Genomic DNA, 23,279 nt, shown 5'->3' on the forward strand with positions numbered 1-23,279 from the left:
TTTCCTTTCTCATCCCCCAGACACTGAGTTACTTCTCTAGCACTTTGAGCTGTCAAATAATCATCATCTACGAAGGTGGTGTTCCTGTATCGAGATCCTCTTTGGCCAATGATAAAAGAACAACCTGGTACAGAATCTACAAGTCAGAATCAGGTAGATTTCTATAAAAACTCTCCCTAAAGACTTCCTTCCTCAAGAAACACCATGGATCCAGTTGTCTGAGTATACATCCAACTAATAAGCAAGTGCTAAGGCAAAGACTAAATGTAAAAAAAAAAAAAACTGTCATACTAGACTGTACCCAGGGAATCTCCTTCTAAGTCAGAATTTACCTCCAGCTGATGTAATAAGAATTAAAGTCTAAAAAAACACAGTGGGAAATAAGTGAAACCAAAAAAAAAAAAAAAGAAGGTGCATGCATCACTGGTAGACTTTCTTTGACCCCACACATCTCTGGAATTTCTATAGCAGAAAATGAGGGCAAATGTTTGTGAATACTATGCCTGTGGGGCCCTTCCATTAGTCTTGATCTACACTCAAAGAAATAATCTTGAAGTTGATTCAAGTCCCTAACACCCTAGTCCAAATCCAGTTAATGTAACCTAGGAAGAGAATAAGAGTCAGGCTGTGACACAGCCAAACAGCTTACTTCTGGGGCCCCCCAAAAAATGAATTCTAAGCTTCATTCATATATAGCTTTACTGGATAAAATACAATTATAAGAATATAGATAACTATTACAATATCTCCACAAAGAACTGGTACTGACAATCAACACTAGTAAAAATAATTGTTTTCCTTCTCTTCCAATCCACAAAAACATAACACAATTTGCTTATCAGCTAAAATCTCCAGAGACTTGACAGTTGAAGAAGGCTCACCCTGCCCTAGAAAATGAGGCAATTCAGCTACTTAACATATGGGGAAACCAATTTAGGTGTTGAAGAGGTCTACCACATGGCTTAACCAAGATTTTAATTTCAGGCCTATGTTCAGGCCAAGAGAAGCTAAGCCTCCTACTTTTCAAAACTCCAAAAAGAAAGCAAAGGACTAAAATTATGTTTTTGAGTGCCCAGTCCTCCATCATTTAGCTTCTCATACACCAGTTTAGCAAATTAAACAAAATACAAGTATATTAATGGCTCATGAGAACCAGGGCAGATTTCCTGGTCCCAATCCCAAAAGACCTTCTACAAAAGCTTATGTTACTGAGTACTTTTCCTGTAGAAGATAAAACAATAGTTTCTCTCCTAATGTTTAGGGCAGCTACGTGACAAAATGGATAGAACACCAGGCCTGGAGTCAAGAAGACTCCGTGAGTTCAGATCTGGCTCCAGACACTTTCTAGCTGTGTTTGCCCTGTTTCACCCTGTTTGCCTCAGTTCCTCATTTTTAAAATGAGCTGGAGAAGGAAATAGCAAACCACTCCCAAGAAAACCCCAATGGGTTCATGAAGAGTCGGACATAACTAAACAACAACAAACTAACGTTTAGATGGTCCAGACTCTATAGGCAAGTAGGGCTGGGACCTGATTGCCCCAATCCTACCTACATACAAGACTTTGAGCACAAAGAAGAATGATTTCTCAGAACAGAATGATAGCTCCATTTCAGTTCTGATCCTATAGCATAGCTTCTGAAATATGAAGTACTTCCCCCACCAACCCTGCCCACTTGTACCTGAGACCGTTTCCACTTGCCCATGTCAGGAACTGTATTTATCTCCTTCTTTGGAATCATGAAGTTATGAGTAGTAGGAGGGGTCTCTTCCAAAGAGTCTGAATGAAGAAAAAGAAAAAGCAAATAGCTTCTGAATCAAGAGGTAAAATTCTTTCTCTAGCCCTGATACCACCTGATCTTAACTCCCTAAACATGAACCTGAACATCCATTCTCAAACCAAAGCAAAAAATCTTGTCAAAATTAAACCAATGATGTCTTTCCTTCGTATCTCTTCACAAAAAAAAAATATAAAATACAGATTGTTTGATTTATGACTAACACACACAACAGATGATCTCTTGCTTTTAGTTCCTCCCTTTCTCCCAGTCAACCATCTCAAACAAACCACTATGGGAAACAAAAGGGTTTCTAAAAAATCTATGGACTCAAAAGTCAAGGATGGGAAGAAGCTATGAAAAACAGAAATAGGTTGAGAGAAATAGCTTGAGAAACAGCTTGGGACATAGTCCAAGGAAGAATTGGTATGCCTACGTTAGTGATCCTTTGCCAAAAAATACCTTCTCCCACATTTGACATTCCTTTCAATTTTGTTTTACTTCCTGAAATTTTATCATTTAAAAGAATCCTTTGAATTAATAAGCTTCCTCTTGAAAAATGGAATTATCACTGGGGAAAAAAAAGCAAAGAATCATATTGGTATTTATTAGTTTCTTCCTAATACATAAACTGAGATCTATTACACTGAAGAAAAGGGAGTTCTGATTGAAGGGTAAGCAATTTGGTAATTCTGGAACATTCAAGATGACAGGACAAAGCCTAGTAGGGTGGCAAAGCTGGGGAGAGGAGGCCTTCAGGACAGTATGAGGGCACTGATTAGCTGAAGGCCTAAGAATGGCAAGTGAGAAGATGCCACACTTGATCTATAATTTTTTGTCTAGAATGGGCCCTGCTGTCTGAAGTATGGACCCCTGCTCCCAGGGATCTACAATTTAAACAAAGAGTACTTTTAGCAATGAATTTTTAATTTCAACTACACTATAGGATAAAGAAGTTAATATCTATTAGTCTAGGAACCTATCAACATTTACAACATCATTTCTATGGTAAAGTGCTAGCTGAGTTCCAAAATAAAACTCATTACTAGGTTGGGGACTACCAGTACTTAATGGGACACTGATCAACGTCATCCCTCAATTTAGAGAAATTCCTGAAACAATCCAGGTTTATCATTCTTGAGTAGCCCTGAAGCAGGCATAACACACACAGACGTAACACCTGAACATGCAATACCATGAAAAATGTCATACTGAGTCCAGTTCAGCATACCTAGTCCAGGAATGCCAATCAATCAACAAGCATTTATTAGGTATCTACTTTGAGACAGACACTGGAGATACCAATACAAAAGTAAACTAGTCCCTACCTTCAAGAAGCTTATATTCTACTAGAATGCTCACAAATGAGTAACTACAAACTACGTACAAAGGAAATACAAACCGCTGGGAAGGCTGCACTAACTGTGAAAAACAAGAACAAGGGGGTGGCACTTGAGCTGAGTCCTGAAGGGAACTAGTGTTTGCAAGATGTGAGGTGAGGAAAACAATTTCAGGCATGGGAGTTAGCCTGTGCAAAGACATAAAGGCAAGAGATAATACATCTGTTACATTGAACAGCAAGCATGCCAATTTAACTACAGCACTGAACACTTAATGGGGAGTAATATATAATCATCATAGAAAGACAGGCTGGATCCAGATTGGGAAGGGCTTTAAAGACCAAATAGAGAAGTTTATATGCTATCCTAAAGACAATAGGGAACCACTGAAACTTCCCCAGCAGGGAAGTGACATGGTCAGATTTTCATTTTAAGAATATCATTTTGGCAGTTATGTGGAAGAAGAATTAGAGAAGAAAAAGACAATACAGGGAAAGTAACTAGGAATTATTGCAAACTTAATGTAGGCAAGAAGGGAAAAGGGCCTAGATTAGGGTGGTTGTGGTAAGAGGAAACAGAAAAAGGGTGTGATAGACGTTGAAGAGGTAGAATAGTCAACATTTGGCAACTGGATGGGAGGGGGGGAGAGGAAAAGGTAAGTAAAAAAAAAAAGTCAAGGATGTAATAATAGCAGTAGTTAATAGCAGCAGCAGCTAACATTTATACAATACTTTAAGGCTTTCTAAGTGTTTTATATATATCATCTCATTTGATATTCATAACTCTCTAAGGTGAATGCTATTATCCCCATTTTACAAATAAAGAAGCTGAAGCATAAAGAAGTTAAGTGAATTGTCCAGTGTCACACAGCTAGGTGTCTTGGGCAGAATTTGAAATCAGGTCTTCTTGACTCCCAGTAAAGGATACTATCCATTATATCAGCTAGCTGCCTCAAATAGTAACTGCAGAAGAAAAGGCTAGGGAGATTTTTCATATAATCTTAGAGCACAATCAGCCATCTGAAACTGGTTGTTTTAATATCATGGGAAGCTTCTCTCAAATTCTCTAAAACTACAAGAGTGTGTCATGCCATGGAAAACGCCCAACTGGTCAGGGCAGGACAAGTTGAATTACAGTAAAAAAAGTATAGTAGCCTTTACAAATGTCATAGTTATCATCTCTCACATTTATATGCCCAACAAACTTCAGGTACCTCCTTTCACGCCTCTATTCAAATTCCATTCCAGGTGACTGCCCCACTTTAAACCTATATATTGCTTCCTCTGCCCCCACAATGCTCATTCTTGCAAAAGCTTCCCTTTCTGGGTGAGGACCCTGCCCATTAAGATCTCAGTTTAACTGACTTCAGGAGGGTTTTCCACAGCATGTAAGGGAAAGAAAGGACTTGGGTCCTAGGAAGTCCAGACTACATCACCAAACTAGCTTTGGACTTGGGAAATCACTTCATATGTCAGGACTTTAGTTTTCTGTTAAGAAGTAAGGGATAGGACTTAGAAGATACTCTAAAATTTCTTCAAGCTTTAAAATTCTATAATTCTTCTCCCCTCATAACATCTCATCATTAATAATTACTGTTTCCTCCAGTCAAGTCTCTGAACAAGATTCATATTTCCTCCTTTCCGCCCAGCCTTTTTCCTGTAGGTCACCAAACTATCAATCCCCGACCACTCTAAAATGCCCTCCATCATCTTCTCCTTATCATTCACACTCTTCCCCCTTTAGCACCCTATCCCTCTTCTTCAAAGTCACCAAACTCTCCCCTTTCACCTCCTCAGACTGCCTTCCATCCCTCATGACTCTCTCCTCTAAATCATCAAACTCTTCTATTTTGCCTTCCAAGTTAACAAATCCTCCCCTCATCTCTCAAAGTCATAGGATTTCAAGCAGGAAACCTTAAAGAGATGGTCCAATTCCATTTTACAAATAAGGAAACTGAGGTTCAAAGAAGCTAAGCAATTTGCCCAGTCACATAAGTAGTAGCCAGTAGCATCAGGATTGGAACCCAGATCCTCTGACTCCAAATTCAGTCCTAACCTAGCCTTCTTCTTCCCCCACCTCCATACCCCTCAGGTCCTGGGCCTCTTCCTGTCCCCCATCCCTTCAGTTCCAGGGCCTCCCTCCTACCCTCCCACCCCCTCAGACCCTGGGCTTTTTCCTGCCCCCCATCTGCTCAGTCACTTGGGCCTCCTCCTGCCCCCATCCCCTCAGACCCTGGGCCTCCTCTTCCCCTATCCCATCAGTCAGGCCTCTTTCTGCCCCATTCCTTCAGTCACTCGGGCCTCCTGCCCCTGGGGGCCTCCTCCTGCCCCCCATCCCCTAATGGCATCAACGGATGGCTAGTACGTCCTGGCAGCCTCCTCCCAGCGCCCCTCATTGCCCCGACAGCCTTGGCCAGGCCCAGGCCCTACCTGAAGGAGGCTGCCGACCGCTCTCAGCCATCTTCTTTCCCGAGCTGGTCTGTCCACTCGCCCGCCGCTGTCACCTCTCACCTTTCCCCTTTGCCTCCCCTGCTGGCTCCACCCTGGACTGAGAGGGAAGAATTTACTGAAAAGGAACCGGCAGCCGCCCGCTATAACCGAAAACCGCGACCGAGCGTCACCCGGCCAGAGACGCCCGCCATGTTGATGCGGGGCGCCTGGGAAGTGTATCTACCAATGGGAGGGCTCGCGGAGGCCATATTTATTAAGGGCGGTAGCCATGTTGGTGCGGGGCATTCACATTTCCCCGAGGCCCTGCACTGCCATCTTTCTGCGGGGCAGTAGAGAGTTTTTTGTTTTTTTTTTTTTTCCTCCGGTCATGTATCAAGGAAATCATCCCCACGAAAAAATGACTAATACTTTCTACCTACGTTCAGGGGCAAACCTGTAGAGATAAAAACAGAATGACAGAAGAACACAGGTAGGAAAGGAGGTCTGGAGAGCACCGCTGTCTGCTGTCTGAGCTCCCGACTCTTCTCAGTACCTTTGGCCCCGCCCCTCATTGGCTCTGCCCCACCCCCTGAACGCTGGCCCGGCCCTTGGGCCTGGTTACTCCAGCTGCCCTTTCCACCACTGACCCAGCGCCCCGCCCCCCCCTTTCCAACCCGGGCTGCTGGCGCGAGGCGGGGTGGAGGGAGACAGGGACGCCTCCCCTGCCTGGGCTGGCAGGGTGGCGGAGGCACCCGCGGGAGTGACTCTGCGACCTGCAGTCGTCTGCCCTTGGCCCCTTTGGCCGAAGCTAGGAGTGCGTACAGAGGGGAAAAGCAGCAGCGAAATCTACTGGAGGCTCGCTTACTTTGCTCGGATCGAGGTGGGCGGAGCGGACAGTCCGCGGGTCACCAAGATGCTGGCCTTCGCGGCGAGAACCTTGGTGAGTGCGTGCCTTCGTGGGCCCGGGGAGAGGGCTGGAGGAAGGGAGGACCAGAGCCGGGAAAGCCCCAGGGAGGGAACAACCGAGGGAGGAGTAGACCCGGTGCAGGGAGATGGCACCGTGGAAAGCTCCAGCCGCGATGTCTCGGGGGGGCTGTACCCCACAAGCGGCGCGCAGTTCGCGTCTGCGCTGGGAGGGCCTGGGGAAAGACTTGGGAGGCTGGCACTAACCCTGACTCTGACCCTGACCCCCACGTCTTGAGCGTGGCCAGAGGCTTTTGGGGCGTAAAGGTTACGGTCTGGATGACCCGTCTGGCCGCGACGTAGCTGGTGAAATTGGAGCTGATGCGGAGGCCCCCAGGGGAATGATTCAACCGGGCTGTCCCAGAAGATTATACAAGCCAGCTTCGTCAACGATGACCCTTTCCTCCACACCAGAAAGGACCTTTGAGACCATCTAGCTCAACTCCTTATTTTACATCCGGGGAAACTGAAGCCCAGATGGCAGAGAAGGATGGCAAATCAGTCACTCAAACCTTTTATGAAATGCTTACTATGTGCTAGGCCGGGGGGGGGGGGGGGGGGGGGGGGGGGAACTACAAGGACAAAATAAAACAAGCCTTGTCCTCAAGGAGCTTACATCCCAGCTTTTAGAAACAACATGTACATATATGAATAAACATACACAAGGTAGTAGTGCCAGTCTGGGAGTTTGGGAGAACCACACCTAAGGTCTGTGTCCATAGAAAACTTCTCTTGCCCTCTGTCCAGGGCTGAAACTTGTGATTCTGCCCCGTGTCTTAGCTTAAAATGAGGAAGCACAACCTAGTCTCCACAGTTTCTTCTAGCTCTAACGCTATCTTGCCTTCTACTTTTCTAGTCTTTTTACGTCTTACTCACTAGTGAGTGACTTTCCATCCAGAGACACTCTGGTTGTTTGGTCAACAAGACACTCCATCTCTCAGCTCTGGACATTTTCTTTGGCTGTTTCCCATGCCTGGAACACTCTCCCTTCTCCACTCTTACTACTGACCTCCCTGGCTTTCTTTAAGTCCCAACTAAAATCTTAACCTTCCACCTTTGCCCCTTCTTAATTCCAGTGCTTTCCCTCTTTTAATTATTTCCTATTTATCCCGTATATAACTTACTTTGTATATAATTGTTTGTATGTTGTCTCCTCCATTAGAGTGTAAGCTCCTTGAGGGTAAGGCCTTGTATTTTTCCTCTTTTTGTGTCCCCAGCACTTAGCACAGTATTTGGTACATGGTAGGCACTTAATACATGTTTATTGAATTGAAGTCCCTTCCAGCTCTAATACCTTATGATTCAGTAAAAGCAATTCCATGCTCTTAGCATAGCCCACTTTGATTTTTCTGATAATCTCCCAAAGTGTTTGCCTCTCCAGGTAAAGTTAACCCCTGAAAGACCCCAAAACTTGTAAATTAAATGAGGGAATATTCTTACCCACTCACCTTAATTCCACCACCTACCCAGAGCTGTCCTTTTGCAATTAATTCAGAAGAAAGAGAGCTGAGCATTGTGCCAGATCACCAAGAGATTGAAGATGCTGCTCCCTCATCTCACTCCCACACCCACCCTCTAATCATGCCAGGTCACCAGGCTCTGCTCCATTGTCCCTGGGGAATGGTCACCCTGTCTCAGATATTTCTGGAAAAATGTTTTTCCTGTGTAACTCCTTTGAAATTTCTTAGATTATTTATATTTGTATCTCCTTCTGCTTCCTTCTGAGAAAGTTGGTTAAACAATGCTATCCGGCCTGGAGGGATTGGAGATGCCTGGGAGTGTCAGTGACAGCCATACCGAAATGAAATGATGCAATGCTTTATGGACACCCCTCTATAATTTAATTTAATTAAACACCCACCCTATGCTAGGCCAGAGAAAACAAATATGAAAAGGCACAGTCCCTTATCTTTTATTTACAATCCAGTGGAGTATTATAACTTGTATACAAAATAGAATATAAGAGTAAAGGATGGACCCAAACAAATGGATCTGAGGGAAATTTGAAAAGGAAGAAATACTTTGAGCTGGAGGCATAGGGAAGACTTCATGAAGGATATGGCACCTGAGCTGGACCTAGGAAGGAAAAGATTTCAGTAAGTGGTGATAGAGAGGGATAGAGTTCTAAGCATGGCAAATGCACAGAGAGGAAAGAGTAAAAGGCAAGATTAGAAAAGAAGTAGTAGTCCAGTTCAGCTGACAGTGTAGATGAAAAGGAATAATTCTAAATAAGGATGGGAAGGCAAATAAAGACAGCCTATCTTCTGACAGTACTTTATATGCCTTCCAAACAGAGTTCATATTTTATCCTAGAGGCAATAGGGAACCACAGAAGGATTTTGAGCAGGAGAGAGACTGTCCGTAAGGAAGATTATCAACTCTGAAGGGCGTACTGAAGAGGGAGAGGCTGGAGGCTCAATTAGGAGACTATTAAAGTAGCCAAAATAGGAGTGCCCAGCCTCTTTCCCCAGAGAGCAGGAAATCCTCCTGACTTCTCAGCAGGATGGCTGAGTCCTGAGGACCAAACTCAGGTACCTGTTGGCTCCTCAAAGACTCTCTGAGCCAGGTAAAGCCTCCACTTTCTTTACTCCTCAACATCTTGCAATCTAGCTGCCATCCTGCTATTCCACAGAAATGGCTATTTCAAAAGTCAAATGTCAATTGCCTCCTAATTGCCAAATTCAGTGATCTTATTTCTGTCTTCATCCTCTGTGGTATTTCACACTGTTGCTCCTCGAGATTCTTTCCCACTTTGGTTCCCATGACCATCACCCTGCTGGCTCTCCTCCCACTTTGACCACTTCCCTGTCTCCTGACTCCTCCATCTTCATCCCACCTTTAAATGTGGGTTACCCCAAGGCCCTCTCCTTGCTCCTCTTCTAAATCTTCCTATACTTTCTCCTTTGACAATCAGGTTCCCTCCCACAGGTTCAGTTACTGCCTCTGGACAAAGAACTCCTACTTCTGTGTTTCCATTCTCTCTGTTATCTCCCTAGTGCTGGGCCCTTATCAAATGAACAATTGTAAAAGCCTCTTACTTAGTCACCCTGCCTCCAGTCTCCTTTTATACCACTGACCAGTAATTCTCCTTAAGCACTGCTTTGATCATGTCATATGGTCTACTCAAAACCATCTTGAGTAATTCCATGTTTCCTAACAGATGAAGTGTAAACTCTTTATCCTGGCATTCAAGACCCTTCCCAATCTGACTCCAATCTTCCTTTTCAGTCTTATCTCATTTTATTGCCATTTATATTATGTTCAATCAAACTGCTTACCTGCCCTTGCAGGTCTCCATACTTCTTTGCTGTCCCTCAGGACTGGAATGGGTTCCTTCCATGTTCCCATCTCTACCTGTTGAAATGTCTTTCTTCCTTTAAAGCTAAATTCAAGGGATACCCCCTCCATTAAACTCATCTTATATGATCCTATCTCACCTCCAAAACTAATATTTCTCCTCAAATTTTTCATAGCATTTTAGGCCTCTCTCTACCACATTCTCTCTTGGCTCATGGTTATTTGTGTTCATGTCTTATTGTAAGCACTTTAGGGTAAGTACTGTGTTTTATTTCATCTTTGAATTTTCAGCAATTAAGCTGTGCCTTGCATGTAGTAAACCCCTGATGAGTGTTTGTGGTATCAAATTGAATGAAATCCTCCTCTTTTACTCCCTTGTCCCTCCCTACCTTGAAGCAGCACTCCCATAACACCTCAGCAGCTGTGACTTTGAGTCATCGGCTGTCCTAGCTGGAAGAGAACTTAGAGATTATTTAATCTGCTCTACATGGTTAAATGATTTACAAAGGAGTAAAGTGAAGAGTCCAGCTGAGAGGTAAAGACTCTTACTCAAGGTTACCCAGAAAGTTTCTTGAATCAAGCAAAATTTCATGGCAAATGTGCCCCATTTTTTCTGTAATAAGTTTTGTCTCACCTCCACCTACCTGGGTTTTTAAAGACTGGAGTTCAAAAGTGGGGATCAGTGACCTCACACACACGCACATACCGTATTTACTATGGAGAAGCCTCGTGGAAAAGTCCAGCTCTCTCAGAGGGTAGGAGGAAGCCAGGGGTTAGCTTGGCTCCAGTGAAAGGAAGTTTAGCCAGGATCTCTGGCCGCCAGGATCCTTCCCTTAACCATTCTGGAGATGATGGACCATCCCAGGTATCCATGTCCCTTGGAATCCTGGCATGACTGAGCAGTGGACATTCCCTCAGCGCTAAGTGATTTCTACCCAAATGGCAATTTCCCTCTTCCAGCAGGCCCAGATAAAATCAAACAAATGAGTTTTACTTGCTTTTCAGGTGCCTCAGGCAACCTGCAAGTGCAGAGCCAGCCCAAGAAGGAAACAAGGCATTTTTCCAGGCAGATTTCACTCCTACCCATCCCTGAACTCCCCTCAACCCTCTCTCCACAAGCGCATTACACCCCAACACTTGTTTCAGGTTCCTCCAGAGCTCCTGACTGCCAAGAAAGGTAGAACAGCATCCAGAAAACTAGCCAGTTTAACCTTCTGCCCCTCCTAAACTTGGCTCTTGCCTTCTCTTTCCAGCCCAGGAGGCTGGTGGCTTCTCACTCACTAGGTCCCACCTGTCCGTCCAGTCCATCCGTCCGTCCGTTGGCATGCTAGCACAGGTTAGGCTCAGAGCCTGAACCTGAGGCAGACAAACAGGTTGAGCTCAGAGCCTCACTCCGGCCATGGTTGAGAGGCAGCAGCAGGGAGAGAAGGTATGCCATAAGGCTATCATCAGTGACATTCTTTTATTCCCCATCTCTCTCTCTCTCTCTCTCTCTCTCTCTCTGCCTCTGAAACCTCTCTGGCCTTATTCACTTTTTTACTTCTTTGATCTTCATCTCCTGCTGGATTTCCCTTTCCTTGTCTCAAAGCACAAGAGATGTTCACTTGCAATATCCCATTTCCTCTTTCTCACTCTTCCCCACCCCCCAACAAAGGTTCCAGCCTTTGAGGAAGACAAAAAAAAAAGCATTCTGGGAAAGGGTCTAATGTCCCTAATTCTATAGGTAGCCCTCACCCTTGGGCTTTCTCTGATTTCTGATGCCTTCCTGTCACATTTTTCAACCTAAGGGTTGGGTGGAATAGGGGTGGGGAGGAAAAGGAGTCATCTCAACTCTCCTATTCTAGGGGTAAGAAGGTACACAGGTGGACAGTCCCAGATTCCATCTCTGTGCCAAGATCAATGGCACTAGCTCAGCCCAACTCCTACACATGGGGCCAGCCTTTACCCCACCCCATCCTATCCTCAGCTATCCTTCAATCCCCTCACAGGTGGAAACATCTATTTGGCCTGGGGAAAGGGGTGGGGCAGTTCAAGTACTTCCCCTTGTATCCTCTGGATGAGGACATAAATATACTGGATGGTCCCTGTCCAGCACCTTTGGATAGTTAGGGTATTCTTGCCTAGTGTGGCTCCAGTTGTGTGGCAAAGGTGTCATTCAAGGCTCTGGCACCTACAAGAATGTTTTGTTGCCTACAGATCAAGCCCTCGGGCTTCCTTAAGCCAGTCTCCTTGAGGAAGATGCCAGGCAGGGTTCAGGCACACCAGAACTCCCTGCCTCGACTGCCAGTGCCCCCCCTGCAGCAGACCCTGGATCACTACCTCCAGATCCTGCAGCCCATTGTGAGCGAGGAGGAATGGAGTAATACCAAGCAGCTGGTGGATGAGTTCCGGAGCCCAGGAGGTGTGGGGGAGCGACTGCAGAAGAGCCTGGAGCGCAGAGCCAGGAAGACAGACAACTGGGTATGTCCTCTTTTCTAGTGTAGGAATTCCTGTCCGGATAGCCTCAGGCCTTTCATCCCAGCCATCCACCCCACTAGGAACCTCCCCACCATTCTGTCTTTTTGGTCCTGCCACTTAACCTTGACTTTCCCAAGCTCTGGGAGAAGCCGTAGCCTGCACAACCCCGTAGGTACCAGGGAGTGGGTTGGGAGACTTCCACAAGAAAGTCAGGGAGACTCTCTGCTTCTAGCCAGAGCTCCTGAGTCCAGGCTGCACCTCTGATGGATGTGGCGGCTCCCATGAACTTCTTGAGCTGGGAGAGACTCAAAAGACCATCTCGTCCTGCCCCTCGTTGTACAGATGAGGAGGCTAAGGCCTGGAGAGGGGAGTAAACTTGCCCAATGTCACACAGTGGGTTAGTGAAGAGTCGGGGCTAGAATTCAGGTCTCCTGATTCCCTCTCTCATATTCTGTTCACTGTCTCGTCACTTTTATGAGCAAAGCGTTGAGATTCGATGTGTTTTGCACCTTCCCCTAGCTCTAGCTAATTCATATTAGTTGAGTGTCCCCAAATGGTCTTTATACCATGAGGACCCCATGAAGCAGGTGATGGTGAGCTCATAGTGTCATAGATTTTAAAACTGAAAGAGACACAGCTAGTTTGTGAAGTGGATAGAGCACCAGCCCTGGAGTCAGGAGGACCTGTGTTCAAATGTGGCCTCAGACACTTACTAGCTATGTGATCCTGGGCAAGTCACTTAATCTCAGTTGCCTCCAAGAGAGGTAAAGACAGACAGACAGACAGACAGACAGATAGAGAGACCTTATCTAATCCAACCGCTTCATTTCTGCAGATGAAGAAATTATGAGAGGAAACTAAGGCACAGAGTCAGGAAGAGACTTTATCTGGGATTCAGATGGGCCTTATGCTATTCCTACTCTAGTGGCTGGTTCCGGCAAGACAATCTCCCCTAGAGTGCCCATTGCCCAAGAGATCTGCCAATCAGACCGTATTTATCAATGGCCCATTATGGGCAGAGCCCTGGACTAAGTCCCATGAGTGTAGTAGAATGAAGGCCACAGTAGTGATCTGGAAACGTGTGTTCTAGCCCTGCTTGGCCATCAGACAGCTGTGTGAAGTTAAAAGCCACTTCCCCTCTCTGGACCTCAGTTTCTCTATCTATGAAATTAAGGGAAAAAAAATTAAATTAAGGGGCTGGACCAGTTCATCTCTGGGGTCTCTTCCAGTTCAAAGACTCTGTGATTTGATGAATGAGGTAAGAGAAATACATTTGTGTTTACTTTTCTAATGTTGGCGCAAGAGATGCAAAATGATAGTGATTGGTTGAGGTGAGGGGGGAAGCCTGTATAAATGAGGGGAACCATTCTGGGATTAACATGTGCCAGCACCAAATTAGATAACCCACTTGTGGATAATGTAGAATTTACTAAACTGAGACAGGGATTTGGGTGGCATGTCTCCAGACTGAGTGACAAAAAGTTCAACCTCCACTGCTTCCTGTGAGAGGCTCCAGGTTCTAGCCAGCTGGTCTGTGACAGGTCTCCACCTTTCTGCTACCTTCTACAGCTATCTGAATGGTGGCTAAAGACTGCCTACCTCCAGTACCGACAACCTGTGGTGATCCACTCAAGCCCAGGCTTGGTGCTACCCAAACAAGACTTTGTGGATTCCCAGGGTCAGCTTCGGTGAGTGCAAGGGTATTTCAGGGGAGGGACAGAAGGAAGGAAGGACTATGAGAGCATTCTAGGGCAGACAAGAGTGAGGTTAGCACCTACCTAGATCTACAGCCACCTTCATGGGAAGTCCCTTCCCATTGCAGCCAGCTACTCAAGTATATCCACACACACACACATACACACACACACACACACACACACACACACACACACACACACCCTCTCCCATTAGGCTTAGAGGCATTCTTCTGGACTTGACTTTGGCTTCCTTTACTTTAGGCAAGGTCTGTTCTGTCCCTCCTATCATGTCACTGCCTGCCCCCTCCTCCCCCTGCTTTGAAACCCAACTCCCATGTTTCTTGCCTCTCAGATGACCTTTGTACAGGGTTACTTTTTCCATACTTAGCCCTTGTCTCCTCCTCCATCCCTCAACTCTAGTCTGGTTCTAGATAAAAATACCACTCAGTAGGGATCCCCTGCCTAGCCCAACTCAAGCCCCACTCCTCTTTGCCCTTAAAGTCCTAGGTGTCCAATTTAGAATTCGCCCTCATCCCCTCACAGTGGGTTCTGTGTGAATGCAGTAGGACAGTAGGTCAAGGGGGGCTGCAGTCATAGATTCTTAATAAATAGGGGCAGAGTGAAGGAAGAAGACAGATCACATTAAACCACTAACTGATCCCATCCCTGAGACTTTGGGGGAAGAGACACCTCCTACTCTCCTGGATTGGCCCTTTAGAACTGGATGTGTCATTGTTACTGAATTTAACAACTTCCTTTCATTTTCCCATTTGAGGAAAAGGGATTGCCCATGGCTGCAGTTTAGAGACCTAAGTTCTTGCACCTGGTTCTTAAGGCTCTAATATGCCAGGAGAGATTCTAAGACACTCCTCTCCTGCCCAGCACCATTGGCCAGGGATAACTGAAACTCCTTGTATCTATTGAAGGTGAAAAGGGCTCTGGTACAAGTGGAGCAAAGGGATTTTTTCCTCTCCCCAGTAGCTGAGACTCATGGCATCATAGAAAGTCAGAGCTAGAAGAGTCCCTAGAAATCATCTAATCCAGTCCCCTCATCTGACAGATGGGAAAACTGAGGCCCAGAGAAGGGGTAATGACTTGTCTTCAATTATGCACTTGATTTGCAGCAGAACTGAGACCAAAATCCTTGCTAGTATGGGGTTCTTCCCTCTGTGCCAAACCATCTTCTTACCTGCCAAAAGTTTTCCCACCCACCAGGCACATATCTTCTTCCTTAGCCAGATTGTGGTAAGGCACGGGGCCAAGACTGAAATCCTCTCCTCTGATCCATTATTTTTATTATTAGTTGTATGAATTTTATTTTTAATTTTATCTCTAATTGGCCCCTGCAGGTTTGCAGCCAAACTCGTAGAAGGAGTTTTGGATTTCAAGGCGATGATTGACAAGTGAGCATGCATTTTGCCGTCTCTGCCCTTTGATCTCTCTGTCTTCTTCCCATCCTGAAGTCCTTAACCCCATAGGCACTTCCTTTTGCCCTCCCACCAATTTGCTAGTAAGTTAGGGGGTAGGCAAAGGTCATTCACAATCATAGTCATTGTCTTCTGCAAATTCAGGAACCCAGAACTGTGCCTCCTTCCCCAAGCCTGGGATGCCCAACCTAATTACAGTTCAGACTGTTGTTAAAGCCACCCTCTGCTTCATCCCTCTGCCACCAAGCACTCTCCTACCCCCACACTGGGCTGGAGGTGGTTGAGTTCTCTCAGCCTTGGTCAATTTCACTTCCTGTTTCCTGGCCCCTCCCTGGGTTGGAAGGAGTGGGATCTAGTTAATGGGAATTAGGACACCTGGGGTTGCCATCTGGAGTAAGCTGCATTGTCTCCTACTCTGGGTTTTCCTGGGAAGGGTGAAATGATTTAATAGATTTCTAAAACATTAAAGCTTAGAGCATCATTATATAAACTCCCCACCAAGGGTTCCTTCTTGTCACACTGAGCACCCAATAAGAGGGTCCTGGGACTCAGCAATGAAAGGAAATGTGAGGGGCACAGGGAAGAATGGCAGGAACCCATCTGGGTCCTCAGATGAGGGAACCATTGAGGAGGATGCGTCAGCATGAGCACTGTCTCCCTAGTGTCCCCAGAAACCCATCCCCTGGACTCCTCTCCATTCCTACCTTCCCCTTTCCAGTGAGACTCTGCCAGTGGAATATCTTGGAGGAAAGCCATTGTGTATGAACCAGTACTACCAGATCCTCTCTTCCTGCCGAATCCCAGGCCCCAAGCAGGACTCGGTCATTAACCACAGCAAGACAGCTAAGCCCCCTATACATATCACCGTTGTGCACAATTTCCAGGTTTGAGCTAGGGCATTGGATGGGGTTATCTGGGAGGAAGGGAGGGAAATCATTAGTGCCTGCTTGTTACTCTTTCCCAATTCATGAAGAACCTGAACCCCCCTTATATCCCCAGCCCTCAAAAGCTACTTCAGGGCCTAGAATCATGAAGGATTCTCCCATCCTACTTGAGAAAGCTGTCCCATTCTTTTCTCTCAAATAGCCACCACCAGTCAGGGAGAGGGGTACAACCTTCCCCTGCCCCTTGACTCTGGGACTGCTCCTGCTCCTTAGAGAAGGAGCCTAGCCTAGGAGCAAAACTGGCTGTGACCAAGGTCATCCAGGTATAAGTGGATCCCTAGAGTGTATAGCAAACTAGGCCCCCAAAAGCATCATGTGAGGAAAATTTGATTGAAAATTAATGTCAAGGGTAAAAATTGGCACAGAGGTACAACCCACAGCTTGAGGGAGGTGAGTGTGGAAAAGTGAGAGAAAGAAGGCCCTGGTGGCCACTCTTAGACCCTCAGCCATGCTACCTGGTTCTCTTCTCCCTCTGAGTCAACTGTAGCTGTCTAGTCCCTAGAACAACATGCAGGGAATCCGTCCTTTTTCTCTGTCTGACCCCCTTCAGGAGTGGCTTTGCTTCTGATGGTTGGAACGCTTTTTCAGAAGAGGCCATCTCTACCTGCCCTCAGGAGGTTGTCCTCTGCTGGAAGTCTTAAAAGGCCTTTTTAGTGCAACCTCCCCTTCCTCTCATTCATTGTATCATCCTTCACATTTCTCTTCCTTTCAGTTTTTTGAGTTGGACGTGTACCACAGTGATGGGACACCCTTCACCGCAGACCAGATCTTCACACAACTGGAGAAGATCTGGAACTCGTCCCTGCAGACCAACAAGGAGCCCATTGGCATTCTCACCACCAATCACCGAAACACCTGGGCCAAGGCTTACAGTAACCTCATCAAAGGTTCGGGCAAAGGAGCTTCTCTCATTCCTCATTTTCCTGAGTCCCCAGAGAAGGCCAGGAATCAGGTTGGCTAGGAGCAAGGGAGGGAGAGGGGACCTGACCAGAGCTATAACCTTGGCTCACTAATGTGCAGAAAAGTAGCAGGGCTAGGTAAAGTAGGAAGGTGCCCCTAGTCTTGGCCCACAGGAGATACAGGCATCCCTCCCAAAGAACAGGACAGTCCAGTCACTTCTTCAAGAACCTACAATAGTTCCCTGTTGCCATAGTTTGGTACAATGGAAAGAGCACTGAAGACCTGGGTTCGAATCCCAGTTTTGCCAGTGTTGCTTATGATACCTTGTGCAATCTACTTAATCTTTCTGAGCTTCAGTTTCCTCATCTGTAAAGCTGGGGGTTCTAACATCCCTTCCAACTCTGGGCCTTTGCTAATATTGCCCTGCCTTCTTCTGTCTGTCCAAATCTGGCTATCTTAAGTCCTAACTCAACCATCCCCATCCACAGTGACCTACTCTGACCTCCTATCTAGACTCTATCACATTTCAGCCTTGTGGTTTCATGTACACTGTCTTCCCAACTAGACTTAAAAGTTTCTTGAAGGCAGGGATTATGTTTTATACCTCTTTCTCTGACAGAACCTGGCATAGGCCTGGGCAAATAGGTACTTAGTAAAGTCTTACTGATTGATTCATTCTCTCTTCCCCATTCTCTCTCCCTCTCTCTACTCCCCTGCCCCTCCATCCCCAATGCAGACAAAACAAACAAGGCTTCAGTACGTTCGATACAGAAGAGCATCTTCACCGTGTGCCTGGATGCACCCATGCCACGGGTCTCTGAGGACATCTACAAGAGCCGGGTGGCTGGCCAGATGCTGCATGGTGGAGGCAGCAAGCAAAACAGTGGAAACCGCTGGTTTGATAAAACTCTGCAGGTAGAGGCCCCGGGGCTCAGTCACTGACCAGTCCAGCAAAACCCCCGCTGTCCTCAGGAAAGAAGAGGAAGACTCAGTTCAACCTCAGATCTCGGAATCCTAGCTTCAGAAAGAGGACTTAGAACAATTCAGTTCAGCAAACTTTTGTTTTCAAAGGACTTGTTTATGTCCCCAGACAAAGAACTGACCCCCAGAGAGAAGGGATTTGTCCAGTCACAGAGAGATCTCATGGCATACCTGAGAGTAGAGCCTAGATCTTTTTACTCCCATTCTAGTGTTATTTACACTAAGCTAGGTGCTCCTGGCCTGTGCTACCCATGCAGATGCTCCTATTATGGTAGATCCTTGTCTCTGATGTCTCTGATAGGTTTCTCCTCTCGTGCCCAGCCCCAGCCTGAGGCAATGTTAGCTCACTGTTTTCTCTCCAGACCTGACAGCTCTTAAAGTACTTTGAGCTCCAGGGATGCAGGCATTGCTGCTGTAATTATTGTTGACCAATCGACCTGTCATTAAGGGGTACAAGGGTTTCAGGGAGCTGGAGTAAAGACTCTCCCAGCAATACAGTACATTGAAGGCTCCTCATCTTCCTCTCCTTAGCCAACCTCCTTGAAACTCCCCCCCCACCACCATGGCAGCTTAGCCAGGCCCTTTCTCACATGACTAGTGAGGTTTATAAAGCACTTTTCTCAAAACACTGTTATTTAATATATTTAATTTTTAATTTAATAATTTAATTTAATAGTTAATATACTGTTAGCCTTATTTTGAGGGAAGGGAACTGAGGTTCTTTAGAAAGTTAAGCGATTTTCCCAGGGTCCCAGAGCTCATTAGCAAGTTCTGGAGCCTGGATTTGGACCCAGGCCCCCTGCCTCTAGTCAAGACCAGGAGAGGATAGAGAGAAATAGAGGGATGGAAAGATAGACTTGGAACCACATGATTCCTGAGAGGTGGAGAAGGCAGGCACTCTGGGGGCCCCTGAGCTAACCAGCACCCCCATTGTGCTCCAGTTCATAGTGGCAGAAGATGGCTCCTGTGGCCTTGTGTATGAACATGCTGCTGCAGAGGGGCCCCCCATCGTGGCGCTGCTGGACCACATCGTGGAGTTCTCGTGAGGAGCCCTTCCTTTCGTTAACTTAAGAAATAGAACAGCCTTCCTTCCCAAAGTGGTGCTGGCTGATGCTGAGTCATAGCAGTTCTATTCGACCAACTTCCCTTGTGACCAGTGGCACACATTTTCAAGATCACTGGCTGTGTTTTGTGGGGTTTGATCTAAGAAGGGGGAAGAACATTTTTCTCTAAGAAAAATTTTGCCCCGTCTACCTCATGAACATTAAAGTCATTCAGTTTTCAGCTGAAGGAGGCTGCCCTTGTTGACCTCTAGATGACTTTCTAGACCCCTAGATCCCTTTCCCTTTCCCCTCCCCCCATAAAGTGAAAGTGATTCAGCCTATATGCCAGTGTTTTCAGCTTTGGGGTAGGGCCCTTCCCCATATTCACATTCTCTCCCTGCCTCTGGGACTTAGGTTGGAGACTGAGGTCCCATTCTCCTATACAGGAAGAAACCAGAGCTTGTGAGGTCACCTATGATTCCCCTACCCATGCCCAAGAAGCTGCGCTTCAACATCACCCCTGAGATTAAGAGTGACATTGAGAAGGCCAAGCAAAACCTCAACATGTGAGTTCCTGAAAGAAGTGACCCCTCTCCCACCTCTCAGCTCTGGGAAGCCCTGAAGGGGCAGGCATCACTTAGGATCCCTCCCACCCCTACCCTAGAGGTCTTCTTATCCCATGGAGAGAAATACCTCTCCCACCTCTCTTTCCAGGCTCTAGTCCTTCTCCCTTACTAGGATCCCAGCCTGTCCTTCCCTCCCCCAGATCCCCTTCACCCTGCTCTTCCTGCTCTCTTTCTCCAGCATGGTACAGGACCTGGACCTTACAGTGCTAGTGTTCCATCACTTTGGGAAGAGTTTCCCCAAGGCAGAGAAGATGAGCCCAGATGGTTTCATCCAGATGGCTCTACAGCTGGCCTATTACAGGTTAGACCCATCCCCACCAAGGGAAGGAATATGGCCCAAGGAGATGGAAGAGGACTACAGCACTATGCTGAGGTTCTGTGGGGATTGAGTACCTCTGAGGTCTCTGAGGAGAGACCCCAAAGTGCTGCTTAGATTGGGGAGCACATGACTAGTCTTTCCCTCCACCCTCCCCATCAGAATCTATGGCCACACCTGCTCCACCTATGAGAGTGCCTCACTCCGAATGTTCCACTTGGGCCGCACTGACACCATCCGTTCCAACTCTGTTGATTCCTTCAACTTTGTCAAAGCCATGGATGACACTAACATAACGGTAAGTCTGGGCCAGATTGGGGTAGGAGGAGGTGGTTTACCCCTAAAATCTAGCAACTCCTAGTTCAGAATCTCCATCCTGGAACCTCATATAATCCAGAGAGTTTGCTGAGCTCCTCTGTGCCCACTTGGAATCCCCTGGGTCCAGAGAATAGAGCCAGGGTTCTGTCCCAGAGCCACCAGCCCTCTCTGACCCACTGCTTCCTGCAGGAGCAAGTGAAGGTCGAGCTGCTGAGGAAAGCAGTGATGTCACACAGATCATACACTGACAAGGTGAGTGGGCTTTGGGGGGGTACCTCTCTCCTCTAAGGCTGGTGCATGGGGGAAAGGAAGGGTTTCAGTTAGAAAATGCAGATTGGGCCAGAGCTTGTCTCCCTCTCAAGTCCTTGGACATTCTCTGCCCTTGTTGCTAACCTTCCATTGGCTCATGCATTAATTCCGTGGACATTTGGAGGGTGTCTGCTATGCCCAAAGCTTTGTACTGTGATCTGAGGACAGCAGATCTAGAAAACTAAGAGACAAGCCCAGATTGGGAGTCAGGAGACCTTGGACAAGTCATTGCTGAACCTCAGTTTCCTTATCCGTAAAACAAGAAAGTTGGATTATATGATCTCTAAGGCTTCTTCCTCTGTTTGTGTTTCCATGACCTTGGGTTACTATAGGTAATCAACCTCTCCCCAGGCTCTTTCCTACCTCCTATATCACAACCCTCTTCCAGAACTAAACAAGGCCAACCCTATATCCCACAAGAAATCATCGAGTCATTTCCCCCCCCAACTACCTGTGTCTCTCTTCCCTTGTCCCTTGTCTCTCCCAGGCTATCCGAGGGGAAGCTATTGACCGCCACCTATTAGGCCTAAAGCTTCAGGCCATCGAGGATCTAGTGAGCATCCCTGAGATCTTCATGGACACATCTTATGCCATTGCAATGCACTTTAACCTTTCTACCAGCCAGGTGAGGCTACTGAACACTTTTCCCCCAAACCCCACTCCTGCCACCCTTAGCTGTAAGCCCCAGCCCAGGGGCACTTGGGGAAAGAACTGGATCAGTAATGAAAGATAATGGCTGGCAATTCCCACTTGGCCTGCTCCCTCTCTAGACTAGGGCTCTGTGTCTTTCTCTCCAGGTCCCTGCCAAGACTGACTGCGTCATGTGCTTTGGACCGGTGGTCCCTGATGGTTATGGTGTCTGCTACAACCCCATGGCTGAGCACATCAATTTTGTGGTCTCTGCCTACAACAGTTGTGCTGAGACCAACGCTGCCCGTCTCGCTCACTACCTAGAGAAGGCCCTGTTGGACTTGCGTACCCTACTGCAGGAACACCCACGAGCCAAGCTGTGAGCCACCTCCAGCTCAAGAGAAGACATTGGGGGAAAGACAGGAGAAGATGGGCAGGGTCTGTCTTGCCATAGGTCTCTGAACTGCTGGGGCCACAGGAGTAAACAGACTCTGCTCCCGGCAGCGCAAATCCAGGTCCCCAGCCTGGCGTTGCATATGCCATCTTCACCAGCCGATTCTACCACTGCCCAGGACTTTGGACTTAATCTCTTCTACCTTTGGACTCCTCCTGAAACCTCATTTCCATTACCCTCCTGGGATACAGGCTTACTTCCCACCACACCCAACTCTTCCTCCCTTCTTGATACAGTTCCATGTGGGCCCAGCACAAGAGGGATCCCTCTCCCCACAGCCCCAACTCAGGGCCAGCACCAAATATAGTCTGACCTTCACTATCCAGCTTCCTTAGATGCTGTGGTTGTGGAGGAAGAGGTGTGAGGTATCTCAGCCACCCCACTCTCCCTGTAAACTGGAACCAGGGCTAGGTTTGGATATAAAAAATTAAGTGCCTTCAATAATATTATTTGCCCTGTTGTTCCCATCATAGGAGTTCCCCATTCTCCCTGGTCCCTAGCCCATGGTGGGAGAAGCCCTTGATGCCACCTATAATAGGAATTCTTGAGCTATTAGGCCAGGTCTGGGCTGCATCTGACAGTGGCTATGAGCTTCAACTCCAAATCCTCTGTCTTGGGGAAGAACGAGCCAAGGACATCTGTGAAGGATAATACTCCTGCAGCCTAGTTTATCTGCACTGTTTACAAGGAATGCCCCTGCCCCCGTGGTGGAAGGAAGGAAATAGTCTATTTATTCTTGAGCTTGGGCCTTCACCCTAATCCCTGATTTATGGAGGGTAGTCAGGGGATGATAGACTTTGTCTTGGAGAACTAGCTAGATATGAGCCTATTTGGAACCCCAGTGGAAGGAGGATGGAGGAGAGGGGAGGGGTCAGCAAACCTTCCTCACTCTACCCCAGGTTTGCATGAATTTGATTGTTCATGTTATGCCTCAGATACTATCTTTGATGATGTTGCTAATGCTCTGGGCCCCTTGACTCTGTCATTATGATTCCTGAACCATTGTGAATGATTGTATAATAATAACATGGAAATTAATAAAGGGGAAATCTGTTGGAAAACCACATGGAGTACAAAGACCAGCTATAGGAATGGCCCCCACCCCATCCGCATCCATGGTCCAGCATCATCTTCATAAGGTAGGCCATAAAGAAGCCAAGGGGAAAGAGGAAGATTCCACCTCAGTTATATAACCTTCCTCCAAGAAGCCTGATCTGGTTGAAGGGAACGTGGAACCAAGTACTTCCACTTCATCCAATTCTCCAACAATGCCATCTGCCATGGAAGCAGTGGGCAGGCATCAGTTCAACAAAGCTTAAGAGTAAGGCCACTCAGAAGGGCAAACTGTCTTTCAAGAGAAGTAAAGTACCTC

The 23,279-nt window shown here is 46.8% G+C and overlaps 2 protein-coding genes across 4 annotated transcripts in view; one reads left to right on the top strand and one right to left on the bottom strand.

Annotated features, from left to right (window-relative positions):
- Nucleotides 1-5,790, bottom strand: part of PTPA (protein phosphatase 2 phosphatase activator) — a 31,443-nt gene extending 25,653 nt beyond the window's left edge. For both annotated transcript variants that reach the window (XM_027869313.1, XM_027869312.1), the window contains exons 1-2: nt 5,546-5,790; nt 1,681-1,778 (exon numbers count right to left, since the gene is read on the bottom strand). In XM_027869313.1, the coding sequence (XP_027725114.1) occupies nt 1,681-1,778; nt 5,546-5,576 (129 nt within the window). In that variant the 5' untranslated portion in view covers nt 5,577-5,790. The remainder of the gene's footprint in view (nt 1-1,680; nt 1,779-5,545) is intronic.
- A 443-nt stretch (nt 5,791-6,233) lies between these two features.
- Nucleotides 6,234-22,971, top strand: CRAT (carnitine O-acetyltransferase). 2 transcript variants are annotated; one of them, XM_027869421.1, is made up of 15 exons: nt 6,234-6,485; nt 11,059-11,234; nt 12,002-12,265; nt 13,832-13,950; nt 15,309-15,362; nt 16,105-16,270; nt 17,043-17,217; nt 17,967-18,145; nt 19,153-19,253; nt 19,701-19,820; nt 20,059-20,181; nt 20,359-20,494; nt 20,704-20,766; nt 21,311-21,448; nt 21,621-22,971. In XM_027869421.1, exons 2-15 carry the CDS (start codon nt 11,205-11,207, stop codon nt 21,834-21,836), a joined length of 1,884 nt encoding a protein of 627 aa, XP_027725222.1. In that variant the 5' UTR covers nt 6,234-6,485; nt 11,059-11,204; the 3' UTR covers nt 21,837-22,971. The 2 variants fall into 2 exon arrangements, with proteins under 2 accessions (XP_027725222.1, XP_027725223.1); XM_027869422.1 differs by lacking the exon at nt 11,059-11,234.
- The last annotated feature ends 308 nt before the right edge of the window (nt 22,972-23,279 follow it).

Source organism: Vombatus ursinus, unplaced genomic scaffold, assembly GCF_900497805.2.
Source record: "Vombatus ursinus unplaced genomic scaffold, bare-nosed wombat genome assembly UNPS02014793.1, whole genome shotgun sequence".
Classification (NCBI taxonomy): Eukaryota; Metazoa; Chordata; class Mammalia; order Diprotodontia; family Vombatidae; genus Vombatus; species Vombatus ursinus.